Here is a 14945-nt window from a genome sequence, read left to right on the forward strand (position 1 = left end):
CAAAGAAAACGTTAAACAGACTATTAATTTAGATTAAGAGTCCGCATGGTTATAAATTATTTATTTTAAGTTCTTATAGGATATAAGTCATTCAACCATTTATATAGAGAATACTAATAAGCCAATCTGGTATTAGGGTGTAGTGTAAGGAGTACTTAATAATGAAAAAGTTTGTATGAAACTTTTGAAATTCAAATTCACATAATTTCTAATTTGTTTCAGTCTCGACACAGTTTTCCTCCGCATCACGGTCATGCATTCCCACGCCATCAACGTGATCTCGTACATCATGGGCTGGATTTACTTCGCCGCGTGGTCGGTCTCCTTCTACCCTCAAATTTACATCAACTTCAAGAGGAAGAGCGTCGTCGGCCTCAATTTTGATTTCCTTGCGCTTAACATCATGGGTTTCACTATGTATTCCCTTTTCAACTGTGGACTTTATTTCTCTAAGGAAATTCAGGTATGTTAATGAATTATCTATTAATCTACATATAATCACATCTATATCCTTTGCGGGGTAGACATAGCGAACAGTCCTTAAAAGACTGATAGGCCACGTTCAGCTGTTTGGTTTAGTGATAGAATTGAGTTTCAAAGTGACAGGTTGCTAGACCATCGCTTAAAAGAAAATTTCTAAGTATATAATCCATCCCTAAGTCTCCTTTTATGACATCAATGGGAAAGAGATGGAGGGCTCCTATTCTTTTTTCCATTGGTGCCGGAAACCACACGGCGTCTATAAATCAATTTTATTATTTTATGTGTATACTTATAAAATAAATATACTTTTAATCGATGAGCTTGCAAGAAGTGAGTGATGCAAGCGAAAGAAGTATGTAAAGTTCAGGGCATGTGGAAGATGCAGTCTCTGCCAACCTTTCCAGGAAAGAGACGTGATTTTAAGTTGCAGGTTACATCTCTTAATAGACACCTGTTAATGTGCACTAAGTTATACTAGGCACATATCAAGTTAGATTCCAAAGGCACTATGGTATATGCGTTAAAATTTATCTGACATTTCTTTACTTTTACAGTCTAGCTTAAAAAATACTAAATGTCCAAAAAATAATCAATGACCATAAAATTTATAAGATTTATTAGACCATCAACTTATATGTAATTTATTATATATATTTGTATGGTGTATTTAGGTATAATCTTTCATTATGATTTATGTAAGGTAATAGATTTACTGTCGTTACATTGATTTCAATGTCGGTTTATGTATCATTGTTTTAGAGTATTGATTGATAAATTGTTTTTCATTGACATATTTCATGTAGTTTCTATTTAGAATAAGCTGTTATATATCTATGTTTTTGTTGCGATTAGTAAAACTTACTGTCCAGTTCACGTTCAAAACTGATCTTTTCACAATCAGGTATAGACGAATATTGATTTATTTTCTTTATAACTTGCTTGACTAGGCTTCAAAACATTTAAGTTTAAAAAAATTAAGCCAATAGTTATTATTCAAAAATGCTACATATTTATAATGTAATTAAGTCGATATTGTTATTTTATTTATTTCCAGGGTGAATACTTCAGCCGTCACCCCCGCGGCCTGAACCCGGTTCAGTTGAACGACGTTTTCTTCTCGCTTCACGCCGCCTTCGCGACTCTCATCACGATTGCTCAATGTTTTCTTTATGAGGTACTTATATTATTGCGTTCATCTTTCGAGAAAGCTTTTTTTTGAATCGGTGTGATTTTAAATGTTTTTTTTTTTTGGAATAATAAAGTTGGTTCTGTTTTTGAATTAATGTCTATTTACGCTGTCGGTGTGTCAACGTATAAGTGCATCTCTCTCTCTTTATATTAGTGAGAGGCTTACATAGCTCCAAGCAAAGATGTAGTATCTATAGTCTCACAATCCCGCTTAAAAAGTGTATGAAGTATACACGATATATTAAAATCAAATACAGTATACTCAAATATTAATCTCTGCTTACTCACAATTGTCTGCTTTATTGCAATATATTAAGATCCATTTTTGAATGGTGTGTATATCTGTAAAATTTCGGATAAAAGTAAGGACATTGTTGTTTGAATTCTGTGAATCACATATGAGAACAAAATCAAATCACAAACTGTGAATCTAGTATAAACACCAATTTGATCGAAGGCTCCAAAGGATTAAATAAGGATTTGTATAGATTTGTGTAAAGATTCTTCTGTCTTGAGTACTTACTACAACGAAAACTTTAGAAATTGTCCAATCAAATTGTTCTTTCCAGCGCGAAGATCAACGTGTCTCCATCACGGCTCGAGGTATCCTGGGTCTTTTCTGCGGAGTCGTCATCATAACTCTCTCATTGGCCTTATTTAGCGTTTTACACTGGCTGGACTTCCTCTACTACTGCAGTTATATCAAGCTGAGCATCACTCTCATCAAATATGTGCCTCAGGTGATTATTGTCATCTATATTTTACTCCTTTTTTATTTCTGAGCAGTTATAAATAAAGATCTTATTGGCTGCCTTCAGCGTTTTACTTTGGTTGGACTTCCTCTTCTACTGCTGTTATATCATGCTGAACATCACTCTCAAGTTATATTAGGCGGTGAGGTCTACATCCAACCGGAATCGACGAAGAAAGATTTTGCGCTTACTGAGTTCCAGTGCCACGATCCTCAGTAATGATGGAGCGATTAGGGGGGAAATTGATTACATTAAATAACTAATCTTATAACGTAATTTCAGGCTTACATGAACTACAAGCGTAAATCGACCGTCGGGTGGTCAATCGGCAACATCTTCCTAGACTTCGTCGGCGGTTCCCTCTCCGTGCTGCAGATGGCGCTGAACGCGTACAACTACAACGATTGGGTCTCGTTCTTCGGCGACGCGACCAAATTCGGATTGGGACTGTTCAGCCTCGTATTTGACATCTTCTTCATTCTGCAGCATTACGTGTTCTACAGGTATGATTTGAATTTTGGTTGTGGAACTATAGAAACTGCCAGTTTTATAAAATTATGTGGCCGGCTGGAAAGAAGTTTAAAGATTCACTAGAGTATGCACGTTTCACGTATAATTCCGCTTATTTCCGTTCCCGCGGGAATTTCGGGAAATCCTTAGCGAATGCCTATATCATAATAACTATCTGCATGACAAATTTCAGGCCGATCGGCCCAGTAGTTTGGGCTGTGCGTTGATAGATCTGTCATTCAGTCACCTTTGCATTTTATATGTATAGATAGAGTTACAAATAATACTAGACGAAAGAAATGTCGTAGTGTGTATTTACACTAAAGTAAGTAAGATCTAAGCAAATCCAGATTTTGAATTGAGAATGCAACCGGAAATACGTGTAAATGAGAAAAAGAGTTTGACGTGAAGAAATTAACATGTGTAATATCAAGGCCTAAGGTCGAGCCCATAAAGATAATATATTTACAAGACTGGTATTTTCTATGGAATACTGGTTTGAGTATATATATTGGTTGTGTCAGAAATATTAAATGTGTTATGTATACAGACTTAAAACTATCAGGATCCACGTCGTATTTTTTACTTAACCATTGGAAAACTTAAATTTCTAATGAAATCTGTAAACGTTTATTCACTAAAAAAAAATTGACATTTTATTAGAAAAGAATAGATTCATTTTCAAAATTGGATACAATGTATCACTTATTCACGTCACATCTCAACATATTTTTGACACAATTTTTAACTTAATTTAAATGTTTGTAACTTCTTCCGTTTTGGTTTACGGGGCTAACTAACATAGCTTTAAATTTCTCACTAACGCTTCATTCAATATATATATTTCTACACAATATACAAAATCGTATTTGAAAACACTTTTGAAATGAACAACTTGTTTATGCAAATAGAAAAAAAAACGTAAATATGTCAAAGGAGCTGGACTGGATTGAAAAAAAGGAGATGTGAAGAACGAGCAAGATTATAATACAAGTTGCATATCGCATATAACATCTGATAACACAAAGATAACTTATAATGACGAACAGTTAAACGTATGAAACTAAGTATATTAAAAATGGAAGATTAAAAAGAACAAATGGCCGCACATATGCATTGATTTACTTCGTGTGACCCTATTGATAAGGAAATCTGGTTTTAAAATAGTTCAATGTATTTGATCGAAGACTTCACGTGCAAAACATAATGGAAAGTGCCACTGTGGAGCTTATACCATAAATAATATTTGACATTGTGTAACAAGTTCTTACACACATACGAAACAATTTATGCTGCTACATTCGGATTCACACCTTCGCAGATCTTGAACGCAATTTTAAAAGTCAGTCAAACATCGCTACATGACAGTAAAACTAACCCTTGACGTTTATGTAATCACCATTGGTCAGTATGCGAATATCATGAAAAAAAAAATGACATTAATTGTATAAAGTGTGGCATTTTTATATGCGCATCCCATGGATCACTGATATACAGGAAATTCAAGATCAAAATTATCATCATAAAACACAGAATCAGTAGAAACGTCACTAGAACACCATCCTTTTGAAAAAGAAATATCGTTTGTAATTTCCAAAAAAGAATTTTCAAACAATATTTCGATGCTTCCATCAAATCATAGAACATAGAATAGAATAGACTATAGAAGGAGCTTTGCTTGGACGCTACCCATCGGCTTCGTAAAAGGGGAATGATTTTGAAAATCAAATAATAGAACGTTTTTTTGTGTGATTAATCGTTTCAGAAGGGGGAAGGAATTTATGATAGTCAATTATGAGGATAGTGAGGGGTCGCATATGACGAGCAGTGGTGAAGGGGAATACTTTTTGGTGCGCACTTGGTATGTATCAGGTTCTTTTTTTTTTAAACCTGTGCTGGTAAAGATCTTTATTCTTTATACGCTAGTATTTATTTTTTGTTTGTATATATTGATTGCTCTACTTTTTACTGTTTCTTTTGATCGTTATATTAGGCTGGATCGGAGTTACTTAAGTCGATGTAATCAACTAATCAGGATACAATCGCAAATGTAAAACACGTTTGATTGGTTGATATCACAGAGACGATATCTATAGAAATCGGAATAGAATTTGACATTTTGAACTGCTTAATTATTGTACTTAAAATTTAAGGAATAATGTTAACTCAGTTGTAAAGCTGTCAAATAAAACTCAGCATTACGATACAATTTGAACTTATTTTCATGAGTTGCGACGTCAAATTCACCAGTACTTTCCACTTCTAAAGTCTAAAATATTTCCGAGTTCTATGGACGATTTTTTTCAAAATGTATACACAGCTGACAACAACAAACTAAAGCAGTTTATCATCGTACATAATGAAAAATCCAGTCTAATATATCTATTTTTTTTTTATTTCGCAGCGAAGCCCTACATGTAGTGACAGCTGTTTCAATTTTGCAAAATAAAACTTTCATCGTATTATGACATGTTATCTTTTTAGGAATGCACAAGAAAAGAAATACGACCTAAGTGAGAAGGCGTGATGAGACCCGTCTGTCAGAGCTATGTAGTATCTCAGGAACTTATTTTAGGGTAGTTTATACTAAGTCAAGCTGTTATAAAGTGTGTTCCAAATTTAAATAAAATTAAACCTGTTTAAGTTTAAAAAAAAAATAAAGTGAGGATAGAAGAATCTCCACATAGCATCAATGATAAGGCTAAGAGTTAAAAAAATAGAAGAAGCACTTTTTCAAAGCAAATGTTTTGTTGCTAAAAAATATTAAGCGTGGTATAATCCTGACTTGTTTGTTACAGAAATATTTTTGAGTTAAGAACAGAAAAATTAAATAAATAAAAAAAAACAGGGAATAACATTTTTCTCTTTTAGCATGGAACACACTTTACTTCAAATATTTATACGCCTAGTTAATTTATAGACACGAATAGGTAAGCCCAGAGGTCGCCATCGTCTTTGCCATAATTATTCCTATTTTTGTCTTTTTTATGTACTTACCAGGACATTCGGCAATAAGTTTTAATTTATCTTTTCACCAAAACTTAGGCCCAGTGTAGGTATTTTTAAGAATTTTGAAGCACGAAATTTGTTTTGTTGGAGATCGCAAACTGAAATTGCGTGTTTTAACTGTGCACTATTTCATATAATACTTATTTTTTATGTTAATTTTGATTTGCTGGTACATGCTATCAAGATTCGGCATTTTATATTTATTGAGCGTTTGCTCAACAAGGCACACCAATTTGAAGAAAATATAAAGCCAGTAGAACATTAAGTTTTCATCATAATTACGGTAGTAGGCTGGACCTTTAAAAATATTTTAAGCCTTATCTCCCAAGATATAATGTACTATTTTTGGGAATTCAGCTATCACGGTATGTAAAAAATAAGACATGTTTGATTTATTAAACAACATTAATTTCAAGTAGGTACATAAAATACTATCTTAACTTTTCGCAGCTAACTTATAGACTGATAAATAGCTCAAAAATGTATTCATTGAAAATTTGTGATCACCAAATCGCACAAATGTTATTGTAAATAGAAGAGTTGATAAATTGTTAATGACAAAGTCATTTCTCATTGATCTGTGATGTACGGACACATTTTATATTAAAATGTGTATAAATTGATCACTGCATTTTTGATTTAAATCCTCAGTACCGGATATCACCAGTTTGTTTTTGGCCCTTGATACTCTTACGTGTAAAAAAATCCAGATACTATCTCCATACAAATTTAATCGCCTTATTTTAACCAAAGTCAATATCTGTTTCTTCTATGTTCAAGGTTTTACTTAACGAAAACATTTTTTTTACTGGTAATATTAAAAGAGAACGCGATGAAAGTAGAAACAAATAGAAATAGATGTTCCTAAACAAAAACAGGGAAATGCATTTGTATGGAGTCAAAGTTTTTTAATATTCAAGAAAAGACTTAACATGAATCACATAATTTTCATCCTTTCTCTTCATTTCTCTTTCGGTTACAAAATATTAATATTTATAATGCAATTAGATTAAAAAATCAATAAGTATCAACGGTTAATAAGTGGTGTTGAATAGTTAAGATAATAATTATTAAGTTTTTTGTCTATGGTATTTAATAAACGTGTCTTGGTTTTGCTGCCTTTTATTTCTATCCTTATCATACAATCAATCGTCAGTCACCACATAAACGTGAAGGACAAGAAGATGATGGTATTGAAGTTTTTAAATTACGGGAGACGAATGAAAAAGCTGCTGGTGCATAGCGATTAAGTACATGCATAACGAAATTAAATGACTGTACATCTAAGAAAGGCAAGGGCTGAATATGAAATAGAAATAGGCTGAAATTATTCCAGTTATAATATAAATCGTCGGTCACTGCATATTACGAATAGTTTTTTTTTATATTGGATAAGGCATTGGCTTCTCTGGTGAGTGACGCTAAAGACGAAGATGTTACATGCCTATCCAAGAGATGTAAGTATTCTACTTTTGAGTGTTCACGGACAGTACCTACTTGTCTGGGAATAGGCATTAACGATTAAATTATGTTAGGTACTGAAAAAAGCATCTAAGAAAAGACAAATAATTATTTACTGTACTTTTGGTGGTTTGAGATAGCTCTGACCGTGAAATAGATCTTATCCCCTTACCTAATAGTCCAACTGAGCAAAGTTTGCCACTAATAACAAATCTTTTTAATAGTTTAGATTAAGATAGATATGTAGAAAATGTCTGACTGTTACTTATTTGTATAATGAAGGTAAAATAGAAGTTGCGAAAAATTATATGAACCGTCCCCCTGTAACAAATAACATCGAAAAATATGCCTTCTTCTTTAAAATATTGAATGAAGTTAAGTGCTTTCTAGAAATGTAAACTTCGCGGCATGCCCACTTGAAATCAAATTCAGGAGTTATTAACTTTCACAAATTCTATCGAGGAAATTAACAAAAAAGTTCACTTTAACTGAAGAAATATTTTTGCACACTCGCAAGGTCATAAAATATACAAAGTAGGTTATAAATAGTATTACTCGTATATTTATTCTGGCTAAAGGTCAAGTCAAGAATACCCTAAACTGACGAGATTTAATGAAGAGAGTTACAAATGTTGATGAAGGGAAGAAGTATGCAGGGATCTTGGCAACTGAAAGCAGGCTCTTCCTGTCCCTCCCAAGATGAGGCGTGATTTTATGTTATGTTACTAAGTAATGGTCAAACATTGGCAATAAAACAATAAACCTGTGCGGTTGATAGCAGAGAAGACAACATCTTTGCATGTAAAATGATAAAATCGACTTGTCTATAAGTCGTGCATACAAATTTCTAACAGTTTTCGAAAGAAACTCACTGAAAAAAAAAAACAAGACTTTTGTTCTGTCGAGAAAATCTGATATGGCATGAGACTATACAACGAATCACTTAATGAGGCTATTGGCCTCATTTCACAACTTATTCTCCTACCGCTTCCAAAGCGCAAGTGTAGAATACATGGCGGAACAAACTACACTGCAGCATTTTCACCGGATGCCAATTTACTTTACTTATTTAGATCTATATATAGATCTTTAACCTTTTAACCGCGCGAGTCGCATATATGCGACAAATATTGCCGTGCCCCTACCGCCCGTGTCGTATTTCTGCGACAGAGAATATCCATGATTTTTTCGTTCTATTATCGTCCTATTAACTTCGTGGTATAACTAAAACTATTATTGAATAGAGCTATTTATTACAACAATTACTTAAAATTATGTTTCATAGCTCTAAGCATTGAAAAAACTTAAACAAAAATAAGTAATTGGCAGCTCGGACTTTTCTTCGGTGTCTATCGCGTGTCGCATAAATATGACCATAGGGACGGGATACAATGCAATGCGCATTTTAAAAACAAAATAACAAACAGTTAAATAATCAGGTATAATGCATCATTCAGCATGAAATAAACAGTGTCATACGAAATAAAGTTAAATTTAACATATTGTCTTGTGTTACTATTTTTTTCCCTTATTATTCATAAGAAAAGTATCCCTCAGAATCTTTGTATAACGCCAACATTTGACGTTAGTTCCCATCCCTAGACGGCTATGCTTGCAACACATTTCTCTAGTTAGTCCAGCGCGGCTGTCACAAAGAATTAGTCAAAATAAGTTAGATTTCGGAAATTTTACTAATTTTCACTTAGAGATAAGCTTTCACCTTAAAGATGAATGATTGTGATACAAGAAGGCTGATTTTAAATAAAAACATAAAAAACTTTTTGACTTTTTTTTATCGATACAACGATTACTCCTCCTTATTTATTGTAGGTATTATTTTATCGATTTGTAGCGGCGCGCTAGGGGCACGACAATTGATATTTAGCCAAGCGCTTAAAAGGTTAATCTACACCGTGGATGTTCATAGGTGGTATACACCGTATATGGTTTAAAATACAAACTACTAAAATCATTATCTAAAAGTTGCACGACATGAAGTAGCTGTTATTTTTACCCTTTTACAATAAGGCTTAGTGGCATAATGCCGTTATCATCATAAAACTAATGCGTTAAAAGTGATACTGCTGATACGCAAGCAAAAAATTCAAAAAAAAAGGTTTTGTCAATATGCCTATACATATAATAACGTTTTTATCTTTTACGGAGTAGACAGAGCCAACAGTCCTAAAATGACTGAAAGGCCGCGTTCAGCTGAATGACTAAATGATTGAGAGATGGATATCTATAATCGGCTTATTTTGGATAATAGTAACATTTGCTCAACAATTTTCTGAAATGGAAATACAGTGATGGCCTGGACATTCATAAAAAATTATAGTCTCCTAAAGTCATTATTTAGGTATTCTCTATCGCAAAGTACATAAAATTACAAAACACCATGATCCCTGCAAACTCCTTTCACTTCATTCACATTCTCTTCATTCAAGCTCGTCGATTTTAAATAATGATCATCTAAAAAGAATGTACGCTAAGAATTTGCTATCAATATTTCTACCAATACTGTTATTTCTTTTCTGCAGGGACGCCCGCTACGTTCTCCTACCTGGTTCCAGTACCACAGAACATTTGGTGGATGCTGAAGGCGAGACAAGTTCAGAAACCCCGTACCAGGGGGCGCCAGCATAGCGAACAATATTCCGTAAAAAGAATTTTTAACTGCCTCAGTTTTCCATAGAGTGTATGGAAAAGAGGCGATGTGGAATAGAATCTATTTGGAATTTTACGCCAGGTTGTTTAGTAGCCTCAGTATTCCATAGAGTGGATGGAAAAGAGGCGATGTGGAATAGAATCCATTTGGAATTTTACGCCAGTTTGTTTAGTAGCCTCAGTTTTCCATAGAGTGGATGGAAAAGAGGCAATGTGGAATAGAATCTATTTGGAATTTTAGGCCAGTTTGTTAAGCAATGAGTATTGTTTACGGAATTATTAGTACGTTCCTTGAAATATATAGATACCGGAGCAATGGAGAACTTATTGATTACTATGTCAGAGTCAAAGTAGATGCCGAGTTCTTTACCAGAAAGAAACTGCTGGTAGGATTATAATGGATGGTTTGGATTGTGGAGAAGTTTTTCCAGCAGAATTATGGTGTATGGACCCTGCGGCAAGTGTTAAGGCAAACAAACAAATTTGTCTGTGGGTATTCACATCACTAATGATATGGACAGACCAAATTAAGGCTGGAAACAATTTACACTCTTCGTGACTGTGTACCCAAATGCTTCGATTCAATAAAAAAGACTACGTATTACTATACTTATCACTAATACTGTTCCTGATTAACCAAGTCCAGAGTGAAACGACTAATTAGAAGTAAAATGCAGCAGTGGATGAAAATGTGGATGAAAAAAATATAATACTAGAGTTAAACAATACCTTTACAGCCTAAAGAAGTCCACTGCTGAACTAAGACCTTCCCAGAAATTGGGGGAATTTACCCATAGTCACCATGCTGGGCAGGCGGGGTGGTGACCGCTGTGTCTATTGATTATGGACTATGTTGTCATATCAGCGTGGGAGCCGCTGCTGCCCACCTCCCGCTTAAACCCTTAATCGCCTCTTACGATAGCCACGGGAAGAAATGGGGTGGTGAGATTCTACTTTGCAGACACCACACAACTCAATAATTAAAATAGATATGCAAACAATAATTAAGATAAACTGTGATGTAAAAGTACATTCCCGGACGTCCATTACGAGGTACTATAATCGTCACAATATACCAAGTAAAAATTAGTTAAACAAGTAAGGATTAGTATTATATTATTAAGTATTTTAATGGCAATAAACGATATTAGAAGAATTATTACCATACATATAATCTAGTGAAAAAAATGAAAAGACTGTATAGCAAAATATATTATTTGATATGAAGTTAGACTTTCAACTGTCAATATTAGTGCGAGTGATAACAAGTGACTTTTTTAGTGTTTTTAATACATTACAAACAAACAAGTCTGAGTAGTGACAAACGCTTAGTGAAAACGAATTAATGACTGACTGTGCATTTATAGTGTTATTATAAGGTGTGTAAGAAAAGTGGTATTACTTAAGACAATTTTTGAACTTAGCTTAATTTGTATGATTTGTCTCGTATAATGTCGTAAAAAGATGTCATAAGGATAGGCTTATAAAAATGGGATTCTTCTTTTGGGCAATAGGTTAGCAACTTGTCACTATTTGAATCTCAATTCTATTATTTATCCAAATAGCTGAACGTAGCCTGTCAGTCTTTTCAAGACTCTTGGCTCTGTCTTCCCCGGAAGGGATATAGACCTGATCATATGTATGTCTCGTATATGTTGATAGAAGTCGTTGTCTTACCTATATGTTGTCAAGTGATTATAATAAATTCACTAAGCTTATAGAACTATGTAGAATGATTTCTATATCACATTCCTGTGAAGCGGCAATTTTTGTAAACCAAATTTTTTTGTTTCTACAATTCAGTTACCGGCAAGAGTCTGTATTATGTATCAAACATATTATTGTGTAAGGTACGGTATGAACGCAGGTTACTACATCGGAATAATATAATTTTGATTTCTGTAGTCATTATTTTTTTAATATTTATAATACATATTATAATTTCTGTTTGTTTATGAAGCATTTTGCTAAAGAACTTGTAGCCATTTGACAAATCATGTTGCTTAATACTATCTGTGTATATAACACTTGATTATGAATAACAACGCAGCTAAGAAAGTTCGCTTATGAATATTGTTTACAAACAAAACGCTTAATGATATAATATTTTTTTAATATAAAAATTGTGCTGATCTCTTCTACTATGTACAGCAAATATATTTTTTAACTTATGATTAGCAATCAAAGGCAGTGTTTTAATGGATTTCATACTAACTACTAGGATTCGGTTTATTTTAAAGTGAAATGTTACTATATTTTTGTTTCTTTAGCCTAATGGATTAGGGTAGTGCAACAACCTACATTCCAATTTAAATGCAGAATTGTATATTAAAATATATTTTTATTAATGACAAACTGTTGCCTGCGACTTGGTGCGTCAATAAACCGAGAAAAAGAATTTTCGTCTGATGTTAGTACTAAGACATAGACAGAAAGATAGAAATTTAAAAAATCACATTGCTGGCTTCTCTTGATCTTATTGTTGGAAATAACTTTACGTACAGAAATCGGTCAGTTACTATTTTATTATATGTATGGATTAATAGAAATAAAAATATTGGGTAAATCTTGCTTACAAAATAAGTCTAGAATTAACTTTTATAAAGATCTTATTTGCATTTCTTTTTTTCGTAAATTTTTTAATAAGTATGTATGTAAAGCGAATAAATGCGTATTTAGCTATGCTCAAACACTAATGTATAGGTTATTCTCAATATTCATCTGGTTATGACTTATGTACCCATGTTGTAATACAATAAAAAATATTTAACCTTATTTGTTTTTTTTTTATTTTATCTTTAATAATTATTAATAGTGATATTTAAAATCGTAAGGAAATCTGGATGTGTATGTATAACCATAAACTAAGTAACCATAAATAACTGGGCTAGAATTGAAGGGTTTTGGAGGCAGAGGGGAGATGCCTCGTGCTAAAATCAGACTTACACTGCAAGATTCTGGCAATAAGAGGATCCTGGGTTCCTCTTCAGGAATGAGGGTGCATTCAGGACCAACGCCCGTAGGATGATGATAGGTCTTCGAGCAAAATGTGTATCTAGTAACAAATTTTATTTTTTAATCCTGATTTTTTTCATGCACTTAAAAGAATTACCATTATTAGCCATACACCTGAACCTGCCCTTACAGACTTCAAGACTTTGGCTCTGACGATTTAGACGTGTTGTATGTATGTAAGAAGATATTTATCTTTTGGAGATATGGTAGCTCCCATTATCTGTATTTAATAACTGTACAAATAACACAATTTTTGGCGGTCACTCAAACTTTATAATTTCTATGTATGCAAGTTGTATATTTGACAAATCTACAACGAACAAATATGTTAATTATGTTTGCAGGAATTAGGCACCTTTCAGTTTATCTTTATCATGTGATTCGGTGTTAAACTAATATTTTTCATCGTGTTTATTTATGGAAATTAATAGTCATGTGCTAGTTAATAAAATAAAAATGTTTAGTACATAAGTAGTTGATTGGTGAAACCATTAATGATTATGTAGATATTTAAAGGTGAAATCATTTTTCTTAAGACTTTTTCTTATGATTATCTTTAAGTTAAGATCCCAAGGCCGTAAAGTCATAAAATTTTAATAAAATAAGTTTATCACGCTCTGGAACACAAAGAGTTCATTGTTTTACCAAATTTCTGAGTTACGCTTATTGATGTATTCCAAGAAATAAATTGTACTTAAGTATTGTATCATTCTACGACATCAGGAAGTTACATCAATTCGCTTATTGTGCTATTGATAACACTTGATGAATGGACTTTGTTGGACAAAAGTAGGCCTTTTCATTTAAAATCCGCATGCTTTCCGCATAAGTAAATAAGTATTTACGCGCAGGTATCATTTTAGTTGAGTTTCAATCTCTGTGGCGGTCTCTGTGGCGCAGCGGTAGTACGCTTGCCTGTGACACCGGAGGTCCCGGGATCGAATCCCTGCCAGGGCATGATGGATGTTTATCTATATAAGTATTTATCATTAAATATAGTATCGTTGAGTTAGTATCTCGTAACACAAGTTTTGAACTTACTTCGAGGCTAAATCAATCAGTGTTCTTAAAAAAAAATGTCGTCTCTTTCTCTTTCTTACCCCCAATAAATCAGCCAAAGTAAATATCACGTCTTTATTCCTTACGGGGTAGACACAGTCCGAATATCTCGAAAAGACTGGAAGGTCACGTTCATTTGGAGAGGCTTCTGAAATTTAGAATTTCAAATAAATATTATATATACCTACATGGTATACATACTACTTACTACATATATACGCATAGATTCTATTATTTAGAGATAATTTAGATGTTATAAAAATACTCTCACTATAATCTAATTTCACGTCAACAACATATCTTTATTGCACTCTAAATAGCGTTATAATCTCTTTATCAACAACTTTCGAGTGTTGAGTGTCTACATAGATCTATAACTACATTCGCTAGAAAGAAATATGTAAGTATGTAGAAGAATTACGCTTGTACTCATCACTGCTTGTTTCCGGATGCACCCTCCACGGAAGTGTTTCGGGGCCCGGAGTCCGCCATAAAGTAGTAGAAAAATTACGCTTTTGTGAAAGGGTTTTGATTCTGCTTTTAATGCAATCTGACGATTTAGAATAATTTCTCCTTTATACATATACAGTATTTTTTCTAAAGCTTCTGTATGCTGTGAGGAAATCTAGTTCTACGTGCTACCTACGAAACCGGGACTGACGGAGCAAAATGATTTTTTTAATCTTCTTTTTAAATAAGTGTATGAAGCGGAAAATTTTTATGCCTTGTGGTTCCCGGCACCAATACAAAAAAGAATAGGACCACTCCATCTCTTTCCCATGGATGTTGTAAAAGGCGACT

At 33.3% G+C, this 14945-nt stretch overlaps 1 protein-coding gene across 5 annotated transcripts in view; it reads left to right on the plus strand.

Moving 5' to 3' along the window:
* The window catches only part of LOC106143540 (cystinosin homolog), a 35412-nt gene extending 22604 nt beyond the window's left edge, over positions 1-12808 (plus strand). For 2 of the 5 annotated variants that reach the window (XM_060944980.1, XM_060944979.1), the window contains 6 exons: positions 223-463; positions 1538-1657; positions 2241-2411; positions 2706-2926; positions 4699-4794; positions 5338-5416. In XM_060944980.1, the coding sequence (XP_060800963.1) occupies positions 223-463; positions 1538-1657; positions 2241-2411; positions 2706-2926; positions 4699-4794; positions 5338-5401 (913 nt within the window). In that variant the 3' untranslated portion in view covers positions 5402-5416. The other 3 variants (XM_060944981.1, XM_060944982.1, XM_060944983.1) reach the window with 3 other exon arrangements.
* The last annotated feature ends 2137 nt before the right edge of the window (positions 12809-14945 follow it).

The sequence above is a fragment of the Amyelois transitella genome, chromosome 7, assembly GCF_032362555.1.
Source record: "Amyelois transitella isolate CPQ chromosome 7, ilAmyTran1.1, whole genome shotgun sequence".
NCBI lineage: Eukaryota > Metazoa > Arthropoda > Insecta > Lepidoptera > Pyralidae > Amyelois > Amyelois transitella.